The sequence below is a fragment of the Phaenicophaeus curvirostris genome, chromosome 1 (genome assembly GCF_032191515.1).
Source record: "Phaenicophaeus curvirostris isolate KB17595 chromosome 1, BPBGC_Pcur_1.0, whole genome shotgun sequence".
NCBI lineage: Eukaryota > Metazoa > Chordata > Aves > Cuculiformes > Cuculidae > Phaenicophaeus > Phaenicophaeus curvirostris.
Genome location: NC_091392.1, coordinates 120,580,217 through 120,607,630, shown reverse-complemented (window position 1 = coordinate 120,607,630; position 27,414 = coordinate 120,580,217). Strand labels below are relative to the sequence as shown.

The following is a 27,414-nucleotide window of genomic DNA, read 5'->3' as shown; positions in this document are numbered from 1 at the left end:
GCTGCCCAGTTGTCATCTTTTGCAGGCAGTGGTTGTGTTGCTGGCTTCACCTCTTTCCCTCCCACCTCACTTTTGCAAGAGGAGGAGGCTGCTCACAACCTCATTACTCTCATTTCCACCCTAAGTGCACTTGTTGCCAGTGCGTGCCTGCTTTGTTCCCAACATATTTGTCCTTTGGCTTAACTAGCTCTCTCTGTCCTTGTTGTGTAATCCCTTTAGCAAGCAGGTTCATATCCCCTTACCCTCTTTATCCCACTTCACGTAAGGCTTTTAAAGACACGTATCTCGCCTCCTGCTAGAGACTCCCCATTGCCTCCTCATTGTGGGAGTCTTTCTTTGCACCTGTTGCACTATCAGATCACCTTTCTTACGTGGAGATAAATAGACTGAACACCCGTTGTGGATTGCATGCAGCATTGCAGAAGGGGCTCACCAGTGCCTTCTGCTACTGCAGCCTGTGCACGGCCTCTTCTGGAAACGCACCCATGTTTCGCGTGTGCCTTTTTCTCTGTGTGTCTCGTGTGAGTGGTTCCACATAAACCCACTGTCAACTGGCATTCAGAAGTCCTTTTTCTCCGCTATTATTTGCAAATTTAGGAAAGTTCTGGCATTCGTCCCAGAAGCATGACCTTGAATTTGGTAGTGTTGAATTTTATCACAGATCTATTATTGTACATTTCAATGCTGTATTCTGCTATTTCTGAAGGCTATTAGGAGCACAGACGATTGAATACAAAGTGGTTCTGAGAGAGTTTCACACTACTGCTGTTGTGTGCGGTGACTAATGAGCTTGTAAATCACTTTTAAATTCTTTTCAAGTTTTCTTGCTGCTAAATCTTACCTTTGTAAAACCAGCAGATAAACAAACTGATAGCTCTGCATTTCCTCCAGTTCCCACAGCCAGCGAAGTGAGAAATCGCTTTGGGTCTTGTGCTGCTGTGAATATCATTACTGCCTCTCATTATATTCAGAAGGAAACTGTGCAAGATCAGTGGATTCATAATTACGGAAGTATAATAGCAATATGGACAGTGGCAGACTAGTGCCTAGTTAAGGATGGAATTGGATTGATACTGCTCTGCATCTGCTCAAGAGCTTTTGTGCACCTAGCAGGCCTGGTTGTTACCTTTCATAGAATCATAGAATCACCAGCTTGGAAAAGACCTCTTGGATCATTGAGTCCTACCATTCCTAAACCATGTCCCTGAGCATGTCCTTTGCCCTTGGGCACATTGCTGGTGGTGGTGCAATGGCAAATCCTTTCCTCCCTGCGCTGGCTATGAGTGTGTGTTAGATGGGTGCAATAATTCCCTGGAGGTGTTTCGTCTCCTAACGTGCATTGCAGGAACTCCCCTGCAGAGTTGTTTTGCAGAGTCTTTGCTGACTGTATCTATTCTGACAACTTCTGTGGTGTCTGCTGTCATCCTACATGTGTACTGGTGTGAAAGAGTAAGTTTTTTTCTGAACATTTGACTCAGGATGCACACATTATATTTTATTCCTATCTCAAGCTGGATGAACTGTGATATGTGGTCACTGGTTAAGTGTGTTCTGGTTTTTGTTTTATTCCTATTGAGAGATTAAGAAGTTTTGGTGATTTATTTGCATTTAAGATTGTGTAGTACCGTGCTGTAGGTTGTAGCTACATGTCTGAAGACTATTAAACATTGAGGGAGGAATTCCTATGAGGAACCATTTGCTGAAACTACCAAAACTCCTTTTTTGGAGACGCTCTCAAAGTCTTCTCTACCCTGGTCAGTGTTGAGGTACAAGAGTGTCTTTCCACTGAGGTCTAGATCATTCTTGTGCCAGCTTAGGCTTTGAACGTAATGCTAGTATGATGGCCATAGAAAGCACTAGAGGCTGTTTTTTTGGGGTGTTTAATTTTCTTCCTTTACTTTTTTCACATTATAGAAATTTAGATTTTTGCATGGGTTTATTAGGAGGCAAGCAATCAACGAGAGCATTTAAGAAACAATAAAGGATATAAATATGGGGTATTCCTGTTTCAAAACATTTAGTCATGACTATCTTGCATTTTTTATCTCTTCAGGTCTTATATCTCAGTAAAATTGGAGAACTATTTTAAAGTTTGAGGTCAAACTGTATCATTCTGCGTAAACACGTTTCTGTTACCTTTGTGTATTGTTACTGCAGGGATCTGAAAGTGCGAAAATGAGAGACAGCTGCTGCATTTAAGCTTCCAAATACTTTCTACTCCACCATGTAAATGTTCTCTGGCCATATCACTTTCGTGATGATCACTTTGGTGATGATCAGTTAGTTTCTTCTTTTGTACCATATACAGTACCAGACCTTCAGAACAACTACTACTTCTTTGGTTAGAAGTGCACTTTCTCATTGGTATTGAACTACATACATACATACATATATGCTTAAAGTTATATTTGTTGAAGACTTGGCAAGGAGGGAAGGACATCTCTAGAAGAAATGGACAACTGGAAGAAAGTAAATCTAATCTGCCCTAAATATTTGTTAAACCAGCAAGTAAATGCAAAAAAAACCCCACAAATGTGGCCACAAATTTCAGACCTGAAAGTAGACTCATAACTTTGTGGAGGACCTGCTGGTTTGCTTAACCAGGCAGATGTGGAAAATTAAAAAATCTGGAAGGGCATGCATTGGTCTGTATCCACCTTTCTCAAGCTGCTGACTTATGGTGCTGCCCCACCAGTGCCATCCCATGTGCTCACAGGCAGGGCAGAGCAGGGCAGTGCTGCCTGTGCAGCCCCATGAGCTCCCAGAGTGCGGTCCCGGGCTCAAGAGCAGCAGTGCAGCACAGCAGTCTTAGGCTGCAGGTGATGCTGCGCTCTACTCTCCAACCTGGTGTTGGAGTAGAGCTGTGCCAGCAGCTCTCAGGTCATTGATGGACAAAATTATTCACTCATTTAAAGGACTTGCTGTTACAGGGCTGCTTTGTACAATTATCCAAATCTTCAAAGGAGTGGTTCCCATTCTTCACCTGGGACCCGAAGGGGGAGCCTGGAAATCCAGTGCTGAGGCTGAGAGGCCACCACAAGAAATTGTTCCAGCTCTTGAAGCCAATCAATGAATGGCAAAAAGACAGAGCTTGAAGAGGCGTGCTACTCTCCTGTGATGTGGCTCCTGTGGAAGGGTCATCCTATTGTCTAAAATGGTAGTTTGCTGGACATCAGTCCTGACAGTGACTCTCAAGCTCTGTGGCAATGTTCTCATCCACCAGTAACAGCATTGCCCAAGAGGAGTAGAAAGAGAGGTGGTCATTGTCATCTTTAAGAGCAGCAGGTGTAAACAAAATTCTTCTCTGGTGAAACAGACACTATCAGGGAACGGCTAATGACATGAGATGCTCTCCCTTCTGTGTTCATCCATACCTAGATCACAGGGCTGGATTCCTCTGTACATGCTCTGCCCACTGTCAAATGCAGATGGTGACTTCGTTGCCTCTCATTGATTCCTCCCATCCCAAAGGCTGCCTAAACCATTAAGACTGGTTTTAATTAGGTTTAATCTGAGTGCCAGAAGATTTGCTTTTCCTTTTGTCACATACTGGACCACCATCTCTGCCTTCCCGTCTGTTAGCCTTTTGTTGTGCTGAAAGTCAGTTGCAGTGGTGAAAATACTGTGGTGAACTCTCCTTGAATGCTGTGTGTTTGGATCACATTCATGGATGAACCATATCCAGACTTTGGTAGCAAGAGCAGATCTCTGGCCAGATACCAAAGAGACGAGGTCCTCTTCAGAGCACATACATAATAAGAGGAAGAAGGATATTCAGAAAAAAACAACTGAGGAAAGAGCAGCTTAGCTGCAGATGAGTTTTCAGCGATGCAGGTGTAGCATTTGCAGAACATCCTGGACATGTGTTGAACAGATGCGCGCTGCAAAGATGCTGCCTCACTGCTGCATCAGGTCTTCGTGGTTAGCCTTTGCTATCGTCATGTATCTTTTGCAAGGGGATGGAGGCAGGGAATGCGAAACACCCATCAGTGCAATGTCTAGCTCAGACAGCCTTCTTGGTCCTGGCATTGTGCCTCAGCCTTTGTCCAGCTGCAGGCCTTTGAAAACTGAGCTCTGTGAGCCCAGTTAGTCAGAAATCAGGCTATAGCTGCCTGCCCTCTCTAATCACAGCTCAACAGAAGAGGTGCAGGTGAGGGGAGAACAAGTCCTACTTCCATCATGGCTTTGTCAAACAGGTGACATATCTAGCCACCGCCCTGAGACGCGTGGTCCTGCCTGATGCAGGCTGCAGCTCTGCAGTTGCTGAGCAAGTCAGAGCTGAAGCCATCCAGCCACTCTCCAGAAAAAGCCTGTGCTCCTTTTGTCCAAAGCAGACTTGCCCCCACCAGCCTGTTTTTTCTCCTGGTGGCCACGGACCACCATGCAGCTTCTTCACAAGTGACCACAAGTGATGTAGGAGCTGTGGCATGCCTGATACATCAGTATTCGGGAATCGTGAACAGCCACGGGGCTCTAAGCCATGCTCCATGAGCTATTGATGGGTGCTGAAGGCACTTCCTTTCTCTAATTATGTGCTTTAGCTTGCAGACTGGGATGCTGCTTTTGATGTCTCCAAACTAAGTTCTTTTTCCTTAGACATTCAGCCATGCATATTTAAAGCTACATTTCATTAAATTAGGTCTGAAAATTCCCAGCAGAAATGTATTTTTGCATTTTATTTTTATCCAGAGATGACCACATTTTTGTCTCCAGCAGACTTTAAAGACGCATCAATTAATAGAGCCACTGGTGACTAAACTGTAAATCAGAATATTTTCTCGCATTTAATGAAGTGTCTTGCATAAAAATAAGCATAAGCTTCATGATGAGGAATTAATTTTTATTAAGATTTCCAAGTATTTTTCCTGTAAATGCAAGGTGTAATAAAGTTGAGATTTTACCATAAGAATAATGACTGTCTATTATAACCATTCATGATATTCATGGCCTTGTATGGACCAGGTCCTCAATCTCGTTATTCTTCCTGAATCTTCCTGTAAGTGGCATGTAATTAATTATGACCTTATAGGAAAATTCTGTACAAATAGGTATTTGCTACTGTATTAGCAAGAGATTATTAGGTTTGAGCCGCACTGCAAAGGCGTTTCCAAGCTCTTGTGTTGTATGTGTGCCTGTGTGTCCCACACCTGTACCCTTTGTTAGTTCTTTTTGGATTTCTTGGGCCATATCCAGTTTTTCATCCTGCAACACACAAAATAACTCTGATGTTTTTTTTCCGTGCTATTCATTAAATGGTCATTGGCCTCGTCTAGTCTGTGATTTTTAACCTGCTTTCCTTACAGAATGAGTGACACAGACCTGGCTGGTTGTAGTTTCTGCCCTAACCTGCATGGAAAGTGAGTGTCTTATTAGAGTATGGATGGGTGGGGGTGCTGGAAAACAGCTGGGTTATATGTGCAATTTGCATTTTCCTATCAGAGGGCATTTAGCTGTACTCCTTTGATGGAGGCACTGTTAAGGTTAGGGATAAGTACACATTCTGTTGCCTCAGAAGTTGGTGGTGAGTAGCCATATCAGCTCCATGATAACTTTGGCATCTATCTGAGAATTGTTTGGGGGGGTTTTTTGTAATTTTTTTTTTTTACCAGCACTACAATTTGACCTCTGAGGACATTATTTTGGTGACAGTTTCCTCAGCGAAGCTATTAATGTCCTTGTAATAGCGACCCTACAAGGAAAACCACTGAACCTTAAAAAGATTTTTGGAAAAGAAATAGGATAGCAGTCACACTTACAGAAAGTAGCTGTGCAAGAACAGGTTGTAAGGCTTGACATTAGTGTGTCTTAATCAAATCTCCACTGTATTTCAGGGCCAGTCTGGTGGCTATTCCCTGACCTGGGTACACTACATACTCAGGTCTGACCTGGTGGCAACGCGAAACCAGAGGCAGCATCCCTATTCCCTTAGTTTGCATGTGTTGGCATCTCTGATGATAGTCCCTCTCTGCAGGGAGGGCATGGGCAGATAGTTTTAATACATGGGAATTGCAGCTTTGGATGGCAACGGCAAGAGCTATGGTGGATAATGAATTTTGTGATAGCAGCCAGTACAAGATGGATGCTGAGCAGCAGGGATCATAACTCAAATAGATTGCTGGGATGAAGCAAGACCCTTTGTGCTGGGCAGCATACATGCGCAATAGGAAGGCACAACCCTGAGCCCAAATTGTTGCAGCTTACCCAGGTGGGACAGGCAATGGGTCACGGAAAGAAATGTAATCTAGTAAATTAATCTTATGGCATTTTTTCCTTTAAAACTTTTTGGCTTGTGTTCCTTGGGAAGGGATTATTTAGATGGTGAACTCTGGCATGAAAGGAGAGGAAGAGGAGGGACAGGCCTGAGTAAGAAGAGCAGGGAGACAAAAAGTTGTCATGTTAAGTACTGAGGGATGTATTGAGAGGATGATAAAGTCAAGGACTGGAGTATGTTAGAGCAGCTATGTACCAGAATGGCTACTGTTCTCCTAACACAGTGACCTTTACAGATAGTCTCTCAGTTTGCAAATGGTTCAGAAATGGTTATTAATTGACTTTTAACATTTTCTTGAGTAGAATCTTCCCTAATTGCAATACACTTATAGTGGATTTAAAAAAAAAAAAAAAAAGACAAGACAAGGAAGTTTTACCCCTGCCTATCATCAGAATTTCTTTTTTTTTTTCCAAGCATCTTCATTTTTAGTGGCAATAGTGGGCAGTGCTTTAGTGACTACACCTTTGGTGGTGATTTTGTGTTTGGCTTTTTTTCTATCAATGTGCATCCTTTTTGGTTTTTTTCCAAAGAGGAGAGAAGAGCATGAAAGAGTTACTTTCTTCCAAAGATAAAGCTCATGACATCTTCATTTCTTATTAGCTCCGGCAGAAGTCGATCCTGTGCTAGAGGTAACCTGGGTTGGTGTAGTCATGATCATCAGATGTGAGAACAGAGAATTCCACTGTATTGCTGGCTTACATGCATCTCCATGTTGGTTGGCTTCATAAATGTAGTCATGATCATCAGATGTGAGAATAGAGAATCCAGCTGTGTTGTTGGCTTACATGCATCTCCATGTTATAGCGTATCTTTTCTTATTGATTTGCTCCTGCTTGTGAAGAGCTCAAAGAAAGATTTATGTTTGTTTTAGTTACCTGTCTGTCTGATGAGAGCCCAGAGGCTTCGGCATGGGAAGAGTCAAAGGCATTCACTCCTATTGCTTGGCAGGCTGTAAAGCAAGAACATTTTGAATGTGATCCCTTGCCTATTTTGGGAAACTTATAAAATTTTCAGAGGTAGGCCAGTTATTTTTAAGACTCTCTGGACATGCTTTTAATGCAGGATTTGTTCCGGATGCTGTCAAGGTCAACCGTTTGCTTTGTGGAAAAGTTTCCCTCCTTTGGGGAAATATCTGGGAGATCTAATTAGCTGTGTGCCTTGGTCCTCTCTCGTTTCCTCACAGCCTGCTAAATCCATCACTAGACCTTTCAGCTTCAGCCAAGATGGATTGCATTGGTTCTTGTCTGCCTTCCCCTGGCTTCATCCATTTTATGCGCAGGCTTTCTGTAGACTATTTGAGCGGAACATTGCAGTACAGCTGTGCAGAGATAGCGTACCTCTACCAAAATGCAGGGAGGATGGCGTTTGGAAAATAAAGTCTTGAAATTGAGGAGCTGAAAAATAGCAGCAACATGGGTATTTTCCTTGGATCTGACTCTTTGCTGCCACCTTGGATCTCTTACTAAGTTGCACGTTTTACATTCTTGTAAGTAGTGTTGTGAATATGACATGAAATAGAAAAATGATGCCTACAATGAGGCCCTGATTAATGAAACTGCCCTACTGCTTCTCAATTCTGTGGATAAAGAATCTGTCCAGGGAAATGCTGAGCTCTTCCCACTACTTTTGGAAGCAGTAGGGATTGCTGTGTGCTCCATACCAATTGGGTTTGGGTTCCAATTTTTATTTCACCAGAGCTTAGGAACCAAAATAGCTGACATCTGTAATGAACAGGAGGACATGAATTATGTAGACAACTAAAATATCAATTCCTGCTACACCTTTATCTTCACCTCTGCAAATGATAAATGTTCCATATGGAAGCCTTGTGTATAAATTAGTTTCTTGGCATTTGGGCATCTTGAATCTCTGTGGATGTGAGATGTAGTAGCTTTCATATATCCTATCTCAGTTTTAAGGTAGCAGCTCCCTTTATACCATGTTACCAATGCTCTGTGAGATTTGGGATATGAAGACAATGGACTCAATTAGGATATAGCATGCATTCACTTTAAAGGAGTATATAGTTTTTCCCTGACTAATTCTGACACCATTAAAGATAGTGCATTTTCAAAAGTTGTTCTCTGAATCCTCTTCTCTTGTTTACATATATTGTCACTGTTACCCAAAAGGAGAAGGTTGATAGTTTAATCTTTGTCATGGCACTATTAAAAGAAGTAATTCTTAGACATTTTTCTGTTGCTTCATATTGAGAAACTGTATGTTTAGCATTACTTCTGATTTCAGCAATGCCCAGCGCTATCAGAATATCCCACTCCTGCCTTCTGTAAAGCTGTAGCTTTATACTCTTGTTATAATGCTGTTGGCTGCATCTTTGTGTGTCCCTTAAAAGCAGATGGTTTATTGGACAAGTGAAGTTAGACCTAACATTCAGTTCATGTGTATTTCTGCCTGTCTGTAGCATGCTAACTTTTTCACCACATCTGATCATCTCCAGAATTGAGGCAATACTTTGGATAACATTGGAAATAGCTGTACTAATGCTGAAGGAACACAAAAGAGCTGGAAAGCCTGCCTTGGACTGGAATAGTTACTGGTGGGATGTGTCTGTGATACCTCGCTTGAGGAGAGGCAGGACAAGGCAAGGAGACATGATTGAGTGGTCTGTGCACAGTCTTGCTGTCCTTGGGGTTTGGTCATGATGCTCATGGCCAAAAGAAGGGGTGGTGCTGGTTGAATTTCTTTCCAGATTCTTTATATATTTTTAAAAGCAGAACATGCTGATTCGTCTAGATTAAAACACTCCATGACTTGGTTTCAGTGTAGTTTTTCTTAGAAAATGACCAGGTGGCCTGCTTGCTTAATTTCCTGCCAGTGAAGGGTTTCTGGGCTGTGTTTGCTGAGCCTAAGTTCAGACACAATGAAATGTGATACCTGCTAGCACTAAACAGTGCAATTTCTGATTGTGTGTAGCCTTTACAATCCTTGCCCTACTTGGATATCTCCTGTGTTGGGGTTCTTTTAACCTTTTACACTTTTGACCTAAATGAAGGTCAGGCCTAATAGTCTTTTATTGGATGCTACATCTCAGGTTTCTGAGATGAGGAAACGTGAGTCAAGGGGCTTCCACAACGGTGAATTTCTTTAAGGAAGACATGATCTACCTTTGATGAAATCCAGGATGAAATAGCTTTTTAATAACGTTGAAGGCTGGAGAAAGTGCACAAAAAAGAACCAGAAATTGCAGGGTGGGGGTTTCTTTTCCTCGTCCCCAAAAGAGATAGTGATTTGAGGTTGCTGGTCTTGAAAGGTGGGTGTAGTAATGGTGTATCAAAGAATGTCTTAATTTTTTGGGCTTCCCTTTTTGGCATGTCTTAGCCCATGAGCATGGAGCAGGTATCAGTAACTGGCAAACCTGCGCTCTGCTGCAGCTGACAGTGACTTCTCCCACCCAGGGGCAAGCAGGAAAAAAGAGCTGCAGTACCCAGTATGGCAGGGCTGCTTTGCTGGTGGCTTCTAACAGGAGGTGCTGTGGGGGTTGCTGAGGATGGGGAGTGCTTCAGCCAGAGCATGAGACTTTCAGGGCTGGGACGCTTCCTTGCTAGGTGGACTCTTAGACCGGGGGTTCTCCTGGCAGCAGCCGTATGCAAAGCTGGAAGGAGAGTGCTATGCCTCAGGAGGAAAAGTGAAGTCTGGGAACACATGCAGAAAGGGACCATCCATCAAAATAGTGTGAGGTGGGACGGTTTGCAAGAATAAAAAACCACTGACAAAACCCAGCACAAACAGCAAGCCCTTTCATGAACATGAAGCCTGTCCGGGTTTCTGGGGCTTGTTATGGCAGTGGGAGCATGGATAAACCAAGCCTACCCTGGCACCTGGTGCAGACCTTTCTCTCATGATGACATCTGTTTATGGATGGGTGTATGCTTTGACTGCTTTAACCAGGTATGAGCTGTTACTGTTCAAGCCACGATTTGTATCAAGTCCAAGGAAAACTTCAGAGCTCTTTTCTGAATCAAAGCCTGCAGTTACGTTTGTGATGGGCCTTGAAATCTGAAAATTTATTTGTTTTCTTTTCTCTTTCACTTTCTCTTAACACCAGAGGACAGGCCAGCACAAAAAGCTGAAAAACCTCATTGTGTAACAATCACAGCTTCTGTTTTTCCATACAGGCTGTGAGTTTTACATCTGTATGCACTGAGGGTGTGTTTCACCTGCCTGACTCTGGTTGTGTGCAGTGTAAGTGGCTCAGCCTCAGGCTCCCTGCCATCTGTGGGACCCAGCACTGTGACAAGAGGGGTGATCAGAGATCCACTTTAGGAGGGCAAGGGCTCCATCCTGGGTGTCCCAGAAACAGCGGTGAGTGAGCAAAGCTTCTTGACGTAGCTGCAAGTCCAGCCCTGGAAGTTGCTCTGTGGGCTTCATTATTCCTGCCCCAAGGGCATCAATATGCCTGTGGGATGCTCCTCAGCCCCCTGCCCACACCATGCTCATGCCTTGCACTGCACCTTGGAGGCAGACTAAACATTAGCTGCTGAGCAATAGGATGCTAAGGTACGTGACTGCTGGTAATTATTGAAAATGGCTGAGCTGTCTAGGCAGCCTTTCCCTGTGCATCCTTCCTTCAACTGGCTGCCTCTGTAACATATTTAGACTCTGAGCTTGAAAACATTAAAAAAAAAAACAAACCTGAAAAAAAATCCTAAAAACAATCCTTTAAGTCAGAGATGCTTAAGGGAGGTGACAAAAGCCAGGGTTGCCTTCATCACATCATGCTTGTCGCAGCTGATGTTTCATAAAATGAGGCTGAGTCTCAGAGAGGCTGCTCTGACCCTTCTGCTCCACAGGGACTGTGGGGGGAATAGAGTCCCAGCCCATGATTTCCCTAATAATTTTCCATTCTGCCAGTGAGCTATGTGATCAACGTCTGAAGGGAAATGTTACGGTGGGAAAGGAGTGGGGAAGACTGGGGAGAGTCTGCATTGCAGGAGGTGCGCAGCTTCCTTTTAGACCTTTCAGACATGAATGAACCCACATTGAGTATTGGGTCCAATCCACAGGTCACACTGGACATAGAATTAGGCTGGTGTGGTGGTTTCTAGTCAAATGAAGGAATTGCTTCGTTAATCAGCTACCACCATACAGCTCATTTCCACAGCCTTTTGGGGTGAGAGGAAGAGAAGGAGAAGGTGTATGTGGTGATGGTGGATGGCAGGAGCTGAGTGTATTCCTGCTGCCAAGTTTTTAGGCCAGCGCTATCCTATTCTTCTATCTGCCCTTGTCCATCTTACTTTTAAAGAGAACCAACCTAAAAACCAAACCAAGCAAGAAGTCAATACATTTGTTGTCCCGTTGATTGCGTGATGGAGCAGAGAGAGAGGGATAAAAAATGCATCTTGAAAATAAGGAAACAAGGGTTGCCTTCAGGTAGGCATTAGTCATGCTGCTTGTGTTCTCTTAAATAAAGGTCATGAAAAGGTTTGCAGGGAAGTCCTCTGTTTTTTCCTCTTCATGAGCAAAATTCCAGCAGGCAGTGCTGCAACCCAAGCCACACAACAGCAGCCTGTCTTTGTGAAAACATCCCAATCCTTCTGCACAGTGCCAGCCTTGCTGGGCTTTCAGACCTCACCACAAACTGCAGGATTGCCTTAAACCCATGTAAATCAGAGTTCTATTAAGAAGCAGAATAGGAATGAGTCACCAAGGGGCTTTACTCCTTTTCGCCAAAGTCTGTATGTGTCATAAATTGGATAGGCCCCCCCGAGGGCATGGGGGAACCACACTCTTAAAAAGCGTAGTAAAGGGTTAGTAATTGTTCCAAACAGCGGACTAAAAATGCTTTTTATTACAAGGCTTAAGTTCTCTTTCAAATGCGAAGTTACTTGTTCACTTTGGCAGTGAATGCTGCTTTTACCTCTCCCTGGGGACAGTGTTAAACTTTCAGCAGCTCAGGCACAGAAACCAGCCTTTTGTCGAACTGGAAGTGAGAAACCAACAGTTGTTCTGCAGATTTCAGAGTCCTCCACAACTCACATTTATACTTAGCAGATAAAACTACTTCCCCTGAAAAGATTTTGTTAAGAAAGAAGAGGGAAAGAGGTGGAGATAGTGTTGTATGTGGATGGGACTAAACTCAGTGGATGCCTGTGGGTAAGTGAGCTGCACTCAGCTGTTAGTTGGTGGGGCACAAGAGCAAGGAATCAGCAATTTTCTCACAGTTGCACTGTAAGATGGACAGGGACTGGATTTATTCATGTTGCCACTGTGGGCAGGAGAGCAGAAATCCCTGCTAATCCTGTTCTGAAGGTGTGACAGAGGTGCCAGCGCCTGTTGAAGCTGGTAAAGGGGAGCAAGGGAGGCTTAGGGAGACAGGGATGTGATGGGTTTCTCTGGCAGTGCTGTACTCTGATGTGCTCTGAATGGGAGCCTCATGGGGGCATGTCTTCCCTACAGCTCTGGGAGGTGTGTGGGAAGAAAGGGAATGAGCTAGGAAGTGTCAAAATTGCCAGGATCTCCTGCCTCTGAGGACACATTAATTTGCTTTTGTCTTTCTGGTCTCCTCTCTTTATTCTCTGTGGTTTCTTTTCTTTCACTGCATCTTTCCACCTGTGTCCCTCTCCAGTGCATCTATTTTGTATCCTCCCTTCTCCTGGTATTTTCCTTAGGTGGCTCTGATTATTCAGCAGTTCTGCTGAATGCAGTTCTCCCTCCAGAGAGGGAGAAATGCTGCACTTGCTGCCGCTGCCGCAGATATAGGTCAAGCAGAGGACGCTTCTCTGACTGCTAGTGCTGAGCAGCAGGGTGATGGAAAGGGCACAGTGGGGAAACAGTGATGGGGGTGCACCCTGCATAGTGCTTTTTAAGCCAGCCTAGGTAAAAAAAGTCAAAAAGCTGCTTTCCTTTTTTCCTTCAGGAAGGCTTTGCCTGCATTAATTGTCAACCTGTACGAGAAGCAGATGAAAAGTCTTACAACATAGCTCAGCAGGGATTTTTTAGGGGCAACATAACTGTGAACAGGGATCCACTCCACAAACAACAGCAGGGCAAACTTGGTGTAGCAGTGTTGAATTTCAAGATTTCACGGCAATATAAAGATGCTCACAAGAAAAAAAATGGGGAGCAAACAGAAGAATCCTGTCAGGACATTTCTTCTGCTCCTGCCCCTGGATGGTGGGCTGAGAGAGCTAGTAAGTAGTTCTGGGGGAATCCAGAAAGCATTTGCAGAACTGGCACTCACGACTGGCTCTTCACGTCCCACCTTTGGCTGTGCCATGGGAATGAGTTATGTCTTTACGGCCTTGAGGGAGGTATGTCAGCGTCAGATGATGATCAGCAGACAGTGCAGGCATCATCCCTGTTGTGGCCACTGCTTAATGTCGGTGTACGGCACACCATGGGCTTCTCCTACATCCTTGCTGGTGGTGGGGAGCCTGTGTACCCCGGCTGCCCTGCCCAATGTTGGCCTCTGCTTAAGTGTCTCAGGCAAGAGGCTGGGCACTCCCAGGTCCCACTGGTGTCCTCCAGCCCCATGTCGGGGGGAAGAAACTCCTGCCCAGCCAGGGGTTTGCTTGTATAGCCTGGGGAATGTTCCTGAAACTGGCATCAAAAAGGACGGGACATCAAGCAGCAGTTTTTTGTGGTTCAGGTAGTTTTTGTGGCAAAATTCAGGAGAGGTTGCCACAGTTGTTGTTAGCTTTCGGTAAGAGTGACTCTCTCAGTGTGCAGTAGCAGAAGGATGGTTCCTGCAGGCAGTACACTGTATCCTCTCTTGGCAATCACCAGCTTTGTGGTGATGAGTCCAAGATATTTGTCCTCCAGTGACAGTTTTAACATAACGCTTCCAGATACTGGAAATTCATTTTCTCTGTCCATCCCTCTGGAGTTAATGAGGTTTCCTTCTGCCAACACAGCAGCACCAATGAATCTCTTCAGGATCACTGTGCATTAACATTAGATGCCTTCCCTGGCAAGTCCTGACAGCTTTCTCCTCTTGCTTTGCAGATCACAGGCGTTATCCTTCTTGCAGTTGGTGTCTGGGGCAAGCTCACCCTTGGCACATATATCTCTCTCATTGCTGAAAACTCCACCAATGCCCCCTATGTGCTTATCGGAACGGGTACCACAATCATCGTCTTTGGGCTTTTTGGCTGCTTTGCCACTTGTCGTGGCAGCCCATGGATGCTGAAACTGGTAAGAATGCCAAAGTGCCTTAAGCAAGAGGTGAAAAGTGTTTGTTGATGTGCTGGGATTCCCCCAGCCCCTGCCAAGCTTCGCCAGATGTTAACGTGGTTTTTTTAGGCGCATAAACTACATTTTATTGATCTTAATGTTCAACACATGTGCCTTTTGGACAAAAACAGGGAAAAAAAATTTGCCCAAACCAGTTGTTGATTGAGTACGAATGAATTTTGCTACCGCAGAATGTACAGGCTCATGTGTGGTTGGGGGCAGTGTGAAATGCCGCTGATGAGTTAGTCTGTGAGCAACTTTACAATTGTTCTGCTTTTCTGTCAGACAGATACATAGGTATAATTACAGTCTAAAAAATGTCCAAAGTATCAAAAATGTGAAATTCATTTGAAGTGTATTTTAAAGGAGTTATTTTAATACTCTGATGTGAAATCTATTGAAAAAATAGTTGGTACCTTCCAAACACACATCAGCATTTCTTTTTCTCCTAACATTCACTAGAACAAAACAAATAAACCCCAGAAAACAAAGCTCTGTATTGTATGTTTGTCCTTATCTCGAAAGCAGCATGGACTTGAGGTATACTAAGGAGCTGTCTCTCAGCCTATTTTAACCTCTTTTCTTATATGTTTCTCTGTTCTGAGTTTTCCAGCCCACCTTAAAATGCAAAGTAGCTGTAGCTAAAACAAACCTATGTGATAAAGTGTATTTCTAGGAATATCCAGGAGAAGAATCCTATGTGTACCATGCTTTCAAGGGTGGGAACAGTACTTGTGATTCTCTGAGATAGTGGAAAGGGGCTTGGCAATGTATCTTCTGCTACAATAATTTGGGGCCGATTTTTCTAAGGAGATGGGAAGATTCTTCTCCAGCTTGAACTGCATTTTTTAGAAAGGACATCTTAAATAGAGTTAACTTCCTCAGTTGATGACATGGTAGGAGAGAGGTAGCAGCTGCAGGTTGGTCATCGGGTATTTGCTGGTGACCAGTTGGCAAGTGCCTTATGCTGTCTTAGGTGCACCACTGCTGTCTCTTGCTGGTGATGTGCTGTCACAGCATGTGCAGAGGCTTGTCAGAGTAGCTCTAGTCCAGATGGGTGAGGGATAAAGGAGGAAGATCTAAATCCATAGGAATTCAGGCTCTGCTAGTCGCTCTGTAAGTCACGTAACTTTTTTAAAGGTATGCCATTTAGACTGTCATGTGCCGTTCCAAGCACTTTTTTTTACTTTCGTTGTATACGTAACAAATATTTCTATACTTTCTTTGTCTCGTGAACAGAATACAGACAGTGATTTGACAGCTGCATTAATTGTATGCAATGATTTTTCTACTTCTGCATTCATTGTGTCCATTAAAAATAAATATCCCTCTTTCCACTAAATCCTCCAAGGACTGAATATGATTTTAAATATTTCCTATTTTAATTAACTGTTACTTAGCACCTGGAGAAAAAAGGTAGTTTTCCCTTGAGAAGATTAAGCCCCAACTTCAAATTTTACCATCCTACTTTGCATATTTTTTTCTTTACTTCTTTATTTCTGTCTGGATGTATTTTTAATACTTTGTGAGTGTCTACACTCAAAGCGCTGTTTTACTTAGCTCCGGATCCAAATGATGGTCCTCAAGCCAAACACCAGCCTTGGCTCAGCAAAGTATTTGAGGCATCTGTTTAATATTACTGTGAGAATATTTCCAGTGAAGTCAGTGGCTCAGTTCATTCATTGGAGAAGCTTCAGGAATCAGGCAGCAAATCCAAGTCTAGCAATGAGACAGATAAACACAAACCAAAACACCTGGAGAAGCCTACTTGCTTTAGCAGAGCAGTGTGCAGCCATAAAGGGGCTGTTTGTATTCTTTATTGCAAGATCAAAACCTAAGTGACTTGGATCCATCTCTGTCATGTGAATGTGTTTTAATTTATATAAGAGCACTAAGAAATGTGGGAACAGAAATGTCAGAAAAAACCAGCAATTAGACAAGAGATACATTTGTGAGTTGTATAAACACATATTCAGGTAATAACCTATGCATCACCTACAAAAGATCTTTGGTTTATTGACATCTTTAAATGATGTCTAGAGTGGAAAGTTAAATTTTATGTGGTAACTGAGCAATATCTGTGCTGAGACAAAAGCCTGTCATGTTCTGACTTCTCTTGCTGCCTTCCTTTCCAGTATGCCATGTTCTTGTCCCTGGTGTTCCTGGCTGAGCTAGTGGCTGGCATTTCAGGGTTTGTTTTTCGCCATGAGGTAAGTGGAAATGTGCTGAGTTTGCTTATGGCCTCCCTGGGCAAGGGCTGCTGAGAAGTTCTCTGGAGTGTGGAGAATGTGTAGGTCGCTGAGCTCGACAGCTCCATATGCATCTCCAGGGATGTGACTGATGTGCAACAATAACATGTACAGCTCTTAAAAACTGATGTGAATCCGAATGAAGGGATTTAGCCAAAGCTCTTGGCCTCAGCTGCTTGATAATTTACTCTGGAGCTATCAAGTTTCGTGTGTCCATCATGTAAGATCTTCTTTACTCTTTTACATATGCTGTGGGCTGCAAAATAGATTAAATACTTTTCTTGAACACAGTTTCTTCAGCCAGGCAAGCGCTTGTTTATTTAAGGCAGAGAGCACTTCTGCTTGAGGACAGACTTGTAAATATTGTTCTTTTTTTGCAGGGGAAGGAGTGGGATGGGATTTTGTTTCTATCCTGAGAATAAGGAGAGATTAGAAATAGAGTGAGGTAGGAAACTGGGGCAGGAAGAAGCTTTATAAAAGCATGATAGTCCAGATATGTAGTAGCACTTCTGCTTTATCCACTGTTGTCAGGTCTGTCTGTGGCTTTAAGTCCATGGACCTACATGCCATTAGTGCCAAACCAGGACAACCCTAGAGACCCTCCTTGTCACTTCCTTTTGTATGAACTGGTTTTCCTAGTTCACACTTTGACATGAGATTTTCTTTGCTGTAGGTTTTTCTGCTGTCTACCCTTGCAAGTGGCAGATGATTTTTAATTTGATCCTGAAATACCTATCTATCTGCTGAGGATTGCCATTTCACCTGGCCTGACCTGTAGCGGCCTCAGTGTCAGGTCAATGCTCCCTTTTAGGCAACACTGTCCCTTGTGAAGGTCACAGCCTTGTGGGTTGCGCAGATTATCTGCTACCCAGCCCCTTTACAACCCATTTAAAGTGAGATTTTTTTAGTGATGAGGCTGACCTTCTCCAGCTGAGAGATCTCTGGTTCTTCATCCAAACGCGTTTGGTGCTGGGGACAAGGGCTGCTGCCTGGTCAGGGGATTCATGTTTACTTTTGATGTCGCTGGTTTCTGTCACCAAGGGGTGTACACGGACTTTGGCTCCCACCAGGCATCCATGAGCAGGGAGAAGAACACAGCCTCCTTCAGACTTAGTGCTGAATCAAACTGTTTAGGGAAAAAGCATCAAAGGATATCTTTTTTTACAGCTTAAGTAGTTTTCTATTTTTTAAAATTAAGCAGTTTGCTGGGATAGTTTTTTCCTATGCCAAATACACTCCACTTGAAAAATGGCATTAATGACTTCAATAGTTAAAAGGGAGCTCTGCCAGCTCTGAAGACACATTTAAAAATGAGTGAGAAGGGCTAGCTTGGGTGCCTTGTTAGGTTTGGAAATATATTTGCTTCCTGTGAAAATTGCTTCATCTTACACTTTCTGTTGCTCATGTGGGCTGTTTATTTCCTTGCCCCCACAGATCAAGGATACTTTCCTTAGGACATATACTGAGGCAATCCAGAATTACAACAAGGATGATGAGCGAAGCCATGCAGTGGATAACGTACAGGAAAGTGTAAGTCTAACATTGGATATTAAAAATCAATAAATAAAGAGAGACAAAGCATACATTCAAATTTGATCACAGAGCATGAAGTGTGGATAGCTTAATCTGCAAGCTGTACATTGCAAGCAAAATTAGAGACTAGCAAAGATGATCTGAAGAAGTTTTTCAACCGATATCTTCATCCAAGTTGCCTAAGTTTTAATGAATAAGCTGTCCGATAAAGACAGGGCCCGTCCCACTTGCTTATTGTTGGTCCTAGATCTTGAATAGGGCTTAGGAGCCAGTTTTATCCCTTAAGAACAAGGCATTATGAAATGTTGTAAGTTTGAGCTGGATGAGACAGGATTTTATAATGTAGCACCCTGTGTCACTGATAAACTGCAGTAATTCTCCTCACAAACACAATGAGAAGCCGGCAAAGGAGGCCTAGTCAGTTAAGGGAAGAAACAGAGGGTATTTTCTCCAGAGGAAAGGGAATGGACAAATGTGCTGCTGAGGTCAGTGGTGAAAGCTGTTCTCTGGCCATGCTGGGAGGATAAATTAGGTGATTGGTAGAATAACCTTTCTGACCGACAGGGTGTGATAACAGGGCAATGGGAGGTTTCCTTGCCTTCCACCAGGGCACAGGGCGTGAGCAAATGCCTTAGCACAACCGAACTATTGGAGATGCCAGCCACAAAGGATGAAGTCCTCCAGCTGCAACACAGCAATAGAAGTTGCATTTAAATTCCTGCTGGAAACTGTACTGTAACAAGAATCTGTCCTTTCAATTCACAGTATACTCTATGAGCCAGTTTGATTTTCATATGATTGTAACTTGTTGGATGGCTGAAGTTTTAATGTACTTGTATTAATGACTATTAGTTCTTTTTTTAGAAATTACAACTATTATGTTTGGGACCCCTCAGCATGTTTGAAACTGTGCCTCTAACTTGGCTTCTCCAGGCTAGCAGATTACTGTACTGCTCTAAACTGAGTGTATTCTGCCATCAAATTGTCTGTTTGCCTAATGTTAACCTGTATTTTGAACTTCTGATTCCCTTGGAGTTGGCTAAACTAAATAGTTTTGAGTATCTGTTCAATGTTTCTGTCACAGCAAAATGTAAATTCATTTGTAGCTCTGTTTTTACAGGAACGCTATTTATAAGACTTTTTCCTGTAGAAAATTCAGCACATACTCCATATGTTTGAGTGGCTGTCTTCTAGCTTAGCATCTAGAGCAGAATATCCTTCCTGACTTACAGCTGATTTCATAGACACACTCTATGAACATAAGGTTCATGGCTCAATGAATTTTCCTAGAAATTATTTTGGTAAGTTAGAGAGCCTTACTTTGCCTTAGCAATTTGTACTAGTTCGACCCTCTATGTGTTGCATGTAAATCTATGTAATGCTCTGGGTATTTTAAGGCCTTTTTTTTTACTGCATTCTGAGGCACTGTTTGGAATTTCTAGGATCATCTTTACTCAAATAAACAAATAAGCAAAGGAAACAAGCAAATGAAAAAAAAAAAAACCAACAGACCTTTAACTAAAAAAGTGACTTTATGGCTGTACCATTTGACAAATGGTGCAAATAATAGCTTTGCTCGTAAAATCTGTGTATTTTTAATAGTCCACTTGCTCCCATCTTCTGTAAGTGACATTCTGTATACTTTTGTGATATACAAGTTGGAGTATCTACTTTTCAAAACTGGAGGTAACCTGTCTCTATTTTGATTATGAGCTTATTAAGAAGGAAGTGATCGTTCTGTACTAATTTTAATTATGATTTGTTTTAAATCTGCCTCTTATTCATTGTAGCTGAGCTGCTGCGGCATTCAGAGCTACACCAACTGGAGCACCAGCCCTTACTTCTTCAAACACGGCATCCCTACAAGCTGTTGCATGAACTCCAGTGACTGTAATACTCAGGATCTGCGCAACATGACTGTGGCTGCCACTAAAGTAAACCAGAAGGTACCAGTAACGTTGTGCCAGCGACAGTTGTTATGAAACCCTCCAGTACACCAGCGAAGCATATGGCTGCTTACAATTGTATTTCATTTCAAATGGTTGGTTGATAACATGTATTGGGCTGGAGTGATTTTAAGGATGGGCTTTGCCCTCACTTGCTTTCAAATTCTTTAATGTGGCCTTTCTCAATTGGCCAGGTACAGGGACATTTCTGATGAAGAGGGGATTTCTTCCATTTCCTTACAGCAGAGGCTGAGGTTCAGCATTGCACAGGGGCAGTGTTGGCCAGGCACAGGACTCTGAGCAGCACATGCTCCCAGTGTCCTTGAGAGTTAGGTTGATCAGCATTTCCCTGCTTCTCTGCTCATTCCTGCTGAATGCAGTGGATTTTTGTTGAGGACAAAGACATAGCAAGCTGGAGGGAAAGACAGGTTTTACTTTTGCTTATTAAAACAGTAGTTTCAGTTCTGAAGCCTGACTGTCATCCCAAACAGAGAAAACGTGGATGATGGACAACAAGCATTGTGGTTGCCTGATACATTTACTGTGACTCCAAAAATCTTTGAACGTGTGCTGTGGCAAGCATAGTGCAGCCAAAGTGACCCCTCCCCTGAAGGAGCAGGTTCAGAAGACGGAATAGGGTTGGGAAAGCAGATTGGGAAAAGAGGAAGAAAAGGAATAGTTGGAGAATAAAAACACAGAAAAGAAAGGGAGGAATAGAGAAATTAATGCAGTACATACAACAGACACTGCACTGCAGAAATACAACTCAAGTTATTACTTTAAGTGCTAGTGCATCATCAATTCTTTCTCACTGGAGATTTGCAAGAGGCAACAGACAGTTTGTTGGTAAAAGGAATGTTGTGGCCTAATCATAAGTTGCAGCATAGCTTAGTCAGACTTAAGTATAAGTATTATTTTCTTTCTTGGTTTTGTTTTCAGAGTTGAATTTTAAAAAAATAAATAAAAGTCCTGAGTAGATAACAGGGGAAATAAGAAAATGTCTAGCTGACTTCTGTTTCTGTCTTTTTCACCTCAGTCACCTGTGAATCGGGAGGTTGGGATGGTGGCTGAGCACAGCCTGAAACGTCTTTCTTTTGAAAACGCGTCATGTGGACAACATTTTCTAGCATGTATTTAAAAAAAAAAAAAGATACTAGAGGATTATTTTCCACTAAGCCTTTCTTTTCTGGAGTAGTTTAATGAAAGCCCTGTGTTGCAGACATAGGTGAAACATTAATGACATCCATCTGTTACAAAACTCACAGTCACCACCAGCAAAGTAAATCTTGTTGGGTTGCTTGAGTATGAAGGATGAGCCACTCCATTCAGTTGCACTTTGTGAATTTGTACAAAAGCTTTCTGTTTTTGTAGAAGTGGAAAGTAGGTGAGAGGCTGTGCAGGATGGTTCTAGGGGAAGTGCAATGCAGCCAGCATCCGCTGCAGGCAGACTGCTTGATGGGCAGCCCGTCCGCTTCTGCCCACCTTCCTAGCAGGAAAGCTTTCTAGTGTGACTGGTACTCTGTCAGCAGGTCCCACCTTTTCAGTTCAGGATGGTCGTGCACTCTGAACCTTTCCTGGCTGCATGGCTGAGCAGGTGCCATTTGCATTCCCAGCACTGATCTAGTGTTTCCTGAAAGGGCAGGACTTGCTCTGCATGTGCATAGAAATCACTGTGCACTTGCGAGTTCCCCAGCAAAGGATGCCTGCAAAATTGCAGGAGGCAGCTCAGGCATGAATGAGCTTGTGCTAGTCACAGAATCATAGAATGGTTTGGGTTGGAAGGGACCTTAAATTTTGTCCAGTTCCAATCCCTTGGTCATGAGCAGGGACACCTCCCACAAGATCAGGTCGCTCAAAGCCTCATCCAGCCTGGCCTTGAACACCGCCAGGGATGGGGCATCCACGATTTCTCTGGGCAACCTATTCCAGTGCCTCAACACCCTCACAGTAACATATTTCTTCCTATTATCTCATCTAAATCTCCCCTCTTTCAGTTTAAAACCATTGCCCCTTGTCCTATCATTGCACTCCTGATAAAGAGTTCCTCCCCATCTTTCCTGTAGGCCCCCTTTAAGTACTTGAAGGTATAAGGTCTCCTCTTGCTTGCTTCTAAGCATCTTTCCTGCAAATGAACAGCTTGCCTGACAGAAGAGGAATGCTAATTCCACAGAAAGCAGTTGACTTAATTACTTGATTTAATTATGTTGGGGAAGTTTGAACGTCCTGTGACATTTGCAAAATTGAGTCCCATTTTCTGAGATAGTCATTTGTAATCAAAGATTGTAAAGATTTCTGTTTAGCAGTAGTGAGATTTCAGAGTTCTCCCAAAGGTTTGAGCAAGACAAGAAGTTTTCTAAAGGGGTATGAGAATAAAAAGCAAACGGGGAAATATTGTGTAGTCCTATGCTTTCACTTCAGACAGGAAGCAAATGTCATTGCCTCAGGCCCAAGCACCTTGCTTGTCTTGGAAATAAGCACTTTGGTCTGTGTGTGTGTTGGGGAAAAAGGAAAATATTTATTATCTGTGTGGTGGAAGACCCTTGTTATGTTTCTGTGGATAGTATATTTGGAACACCTCTTTCTGGTGGATCTTGCAAAACTATCAGTAAGAGAAGTTCTCAATGAACTAATCAAATAACTAGCAGTTTATGTAGACAAATGATTAATTATCCAAAGAAGATTAATCTAACAATCTAAATGCAGGAATGAAAGACAACATTCCTGGCTTTTCTTTGCCAACTCTGCCACTGACTTGCTTAGTGACCTTGAGTGAATCATGTAGTCTCTGTCTTTCTTCATCTTCCATGGGGCCAATACCTAACTTTAAGAGGTGTCATTAGGTTTAGCTAATAAATGTTCATGTACGGCTTTTAATCTTTGGAGCTCATTACCAACAAACCTCAAGAAGTACTTCTCTTCAAAATCTTAATAAAGGAATATGCATGGAGTCAGGAATGATCAGGTGCTTGCTAAATTGTCACTTCTGTCCTCTGAGTCAGTCCCGAGATGTGTGCACACAATGTTTCACACACTTCTGTGCTATATATGCAACTCTTGGTGTTTCTTGCGCTCTCAGCCCGTACACAGTAAAGACTGAACAATCAGGCCGTATTTATGCAGTGTACTTCAGGAAACGTGATTGTGATTTGGGAAAACACAGTCTTCAGCTGAGGAGAGCAATCAAAACTCTCTCACTTGCATGTTTTTAAACAAGGTCTGTCTTCCTTAAATTACCATTGCTGTTAGATGTTGCATCTCTTGAAGGATGTTGAACAGAACAGATTTCAGAAGAACTGGGAGAGCATTAAGCCATGTCAGACAGAATTAAAGCACTGCTTGAGAAGTCTAATCTCATTTCATAACACATAAGGCACACAACTATAGTTGCTTGATGTGTTGAATTAACAAGATTGAAGTGTACATAGTGTACACTGTTGTAATACGTAATTAAGTGTTAATACGTATGCATAAACATTTCAGAAATGAGTTACAGCTGTGCTGGTCCTCAGCTACTGTTCGGTTCACCATTTCATTTCTCTCAGGATTAAATAAACTGTATTCTGATATTATATAAGAGGTTAAAGAAATTATACAATTTAGTTAATGATGTGATGGAGTTGTGGATGGAAGTGAAATGTGGAGACACTTCTCTTATGGGGTGGGAGTCCAAAATGGGAAAGGGAACTCACAGTTATTTCTGTTTTTTCCCAACTTATGATAAAAATATATGAAGTTGTAACATGAAACAAAATGCCTTGGGGCTGGCCTTAAGTTGAGAGTGGTGTTGGTCATTTGAGGGTGTGTTGCAAAAGGGGTGAAAGGTGGCTTTGGATTGTGTGAGCAAATGGGTTAGTAATGAAAATAAAAAATCGGTATCATCTTTCTTTTTTTTCTTCAAATTTTGAGTCACTTGTTTAGATTCATTTAGACACCACAAACTAGGAAAACTAATTATTTCTAAGACTTTTTTGAGGGGAGGAACTTGGTGAAAATTGTCATACTGAGAGGGGCATCTCACAAAAAGCCTGTCCAAGAGAAGGGCAGAAATGTGTATGAATCTTCTGTCCCCAGTGTGGGCTGTGAACTGAGGCACGAGGCAGCAAGTCAGCTTGATGGAGTCCGGGTCTGAGGCAGAGAGAGAAATTGGGTTTGGGGAGCAGGACAGGGAATTCTATTTCCAGGAGCGAATGAATCAAGAAACTCCTTGATAACTTCGTTATATGGTTTAAAGTTATGTACTACTCAGTACCTTGCCTGGTGTCCTTTGGCAGATGAGGGCATGCAGAGTGCCTTACTGGATGCCTGTTTGTATTAAATATTTGAAGTATTAGGATATCATCATAATTTATGAGAGCTATATTGTATTATAACATTACCTTATATTGTAACAGGTTTGGTTTCAGGTCAAAGCTATATTGCTATGTTTTAAAACAATACGAACTGACTTTCTTTAAAGTAAGTTCCTGTCAAAATGAGTGTAACATCACATTCAGCTTTTAGAAGTACTGAAATATATTTGTTTCTGAAAAACTGTTTTTGCCACTACTTTCCATCATTCACTCAGAATTTGTATTAAATAGAAAGACAACATTGTTGGAAATGACAGCAGAAATTTTGTCTAGCCCAAGTCCATCTTAAACGAGAGATTAGAATGTATGCAATTCATGGCAGGGAAAGTCAATACAAGGAATGATTATGTTTATTTTCCAGGGTTGTTATGACTTGGTGACCAGTTTTATGGAGACAAATATGGGAATAATAGCTGGAGTGGCTTTTGGGATTGCATTCTCACAGGTAAGTGTGTAAACGCTTCCCCTCCCCTCCTTTTTTCCCCTCTCTCCTTTTCTTTACCCAGACTTCAAGGAAGGAAGGATTATGGAAAGGGACTGAACTCAGCACACTCGTTAGTCCTGAGGTCATCTGTTCATTGATTTTCTTTTCTTCAACTTAAATGAAGTTTCTCCTTGGGAATATCAGTTACGGTTGAGCTAATGACTAGCTCAAGGAAAACAGCTTGTCCCTGCATTGGGTCAAATAGAGGTTAACCCAATAAAACATTGGCTTAAATGGAGCATAAACAGCTAAGAAGACAAATAGCTTATCCATTGTTTGGATAGGCTGCTATCTTCTAAGCATTCTCATATTTTCTTAAAGGAGTTGAGAAAAAAATTCAAATAAAAGTATGGCTTCAGGTCTCCCCATCCTAGATCTGGAGCCTGAAGGGGGCACCTAGTTCTGGTGACCCATTTTATTTATTTATTTTCCTTTTAGTACTGAATACTGAGCAGAGATCTGCCCAAAACAGATTATTAAACCAACTCCTTGCCTGCACCAAAAGGACTTTGGCGTGGGACGGACAAGGGAAGAGCTAGGAAGGTGGTTACTACTCCCTGATAGTCAAACTGCCTTTGCCTAGACGGGCACTGGGAAAACTAAAGGTCTGGTCATAAGCTTCCGAATAAGAAGGGTCAGGAAAACACCTGTATCTTTCAATAATATGCTCCTTTATAGTAGTCACTTCACACGTGATGGCAAGGACTTTCCCAGAAACATGGAAAAATGAGAGAAAGGAAGACACAAATTGATTTCAGGTTAACCATGGCTGGCAGTAATGCCAGGCACTGCTCCAGCTGGAGGCAAGGTTTTTCTGTTCGTACTGAGAATAGTTTTAATATAAATAAAAGACAAATTAGATCTTGTTGCTCTTCTACACTAAAGCATGCTCAAGGGCCTTTCCTTCACATGATTTGTTAGGTGTTTACTAGCATGGGGAATGTGCTAAGTCCCAGAAATAGGGGAAGTTGATGTAATGGGATTGCCTAGCTTAGACCTCCCATTCAGGGGCAGAGTTTTAAAGAAACTACTGTGTTGCTGACATTGTCTGCACTATGAGAAGCAGGCACTGCTCCTCAAGTTTGAAGTAATAATAATAATAAAAGATGATATGATTGGTTTTGGAATCAAATGATAATGCTGACTTCCAGCTGGAATAATTGCAGTTTAGCCGGTGCTCTTCAGAGCAGCAAAATGATCACTGTGTTATGCCCAACAGAGAATAAAATTATGCAAGTAGCACAGATGATGAAAAGTTTTGCCTAGATAAAACTACACAGCAGGTGTTGGCTTAAGGGGGTGCAAGAGGCAGAGTTTTGGGGGGGTTTATAGGCTGTGGTCGCAGTAGATTCCCTGAGTAGGGAAGTCTCAGTGTTAAGGCCAAATAGTTCCCTCTGTACAGAAGTCAGGTGCTCTCTGTGTGCTCAAAGCATGTTGAGCGTGCACAGTTTCTTTCATTTGAAGATACGTTCTCATGTGGCTATAGTCCTTCTTTACAGTGCAACATCTACCTGCCCTCTTATTGTTAATGTGAGTAGCTCTGCCTGACTGTGAAAGCAGTTCTGGTGCAGATATCATCTGCCTAGTCCACTGCAACTCCTGTCTGAATATAGCGAGGCTGAGTCTTGGCTCTAGCACAGGATTATACCTCAGTCACCCCTTGCACCAGGGTTAAGGTTTGGGATCCATATTGGTATCCGATATTGAAATTTAAGGCTGAGTTGCTTCTAAAGATTAGTCACTGTGGATTCAGGATGGAGATAGGACCTGTGCCAGGGCATACCATGGCACAGGAGGCTGACTCAGGTAAGTGACATATGACATGGAAAAATTCGCTGTCTTCTAAAATAGAGCCAGGGGACCTGGATTCTTGAAGCTCTGCATATTGAGAATATGGCAAAGTAAATAATTCAAGTAAACAATTGTTCCTGATGGATAAAAAAAAAAAACGGTTTGAGCTTACTTGATCCACTGATGAATTCCGAGTTAGTTCAACACATTTCTATTTGTAGAAATTCTCTCAAAGTATGCAACATGGTGAAGATACCAAGACGCAAAATAAAATGGAAATTCAAATTGCACTTCAGTTTCTCTTCAGTATAATAAGATGTAATAAAGATGTCATGCAAGACAGCTTCCAGTCAATGTCATCTCCTGCAAAACAGCCACATTAAAAAGCCTGTTTGTGATAGGAAATGAGATTGCTAGGAAGCTACTATGGGTGGATTTCGATGGTCAGATCTGAGGCGTGCCCAAGAAGACTACTAGAAACCATGGAGAGATGAAGAATACGCACACTGCATTGTGGTAGTAAAGGAGATGCACCTAAGGGATGTGGGTTTCTCAGGGCTCTAAATTAAAAAAATTGCCATAATTTTCCAGTTTCCTG

General features: G+C 42.5%; 1 protein-coding gene across 1 annotated transcript in view; it reads left to right on the top strand.

Moving 5' to 3' along the window:
* Positions 1-27,414, top strand: part of TSPAN7 (tetraspanin 7) — a 91,163-nt gene that overhangs the window by 58,968 nt on the left and 4,781 nt on the right. The window contains exons 2-6 of the mRNA XM_069873210.1: positions 14,237-14,425; positions 16,600-16,674; positions 18,148-18,243; positions 20,037-20,192; positions 24,903-24,986. Of these exons, the coding sequence (XP_069729311.1) occupies positions 14,237-14,425; positions 16,600-16,674; positions 18,148-18,243; positions 20,037-20,192; positions 24,903-24,986 (600 nt within the window). The remainder of the gene's footprint in view (positions 1-14,236; positions 14,426-16,599; positions 16,675-18,147; positions 18,244-20,036; positions 20,193-24,902; positions 24,987-27,414) is intronic.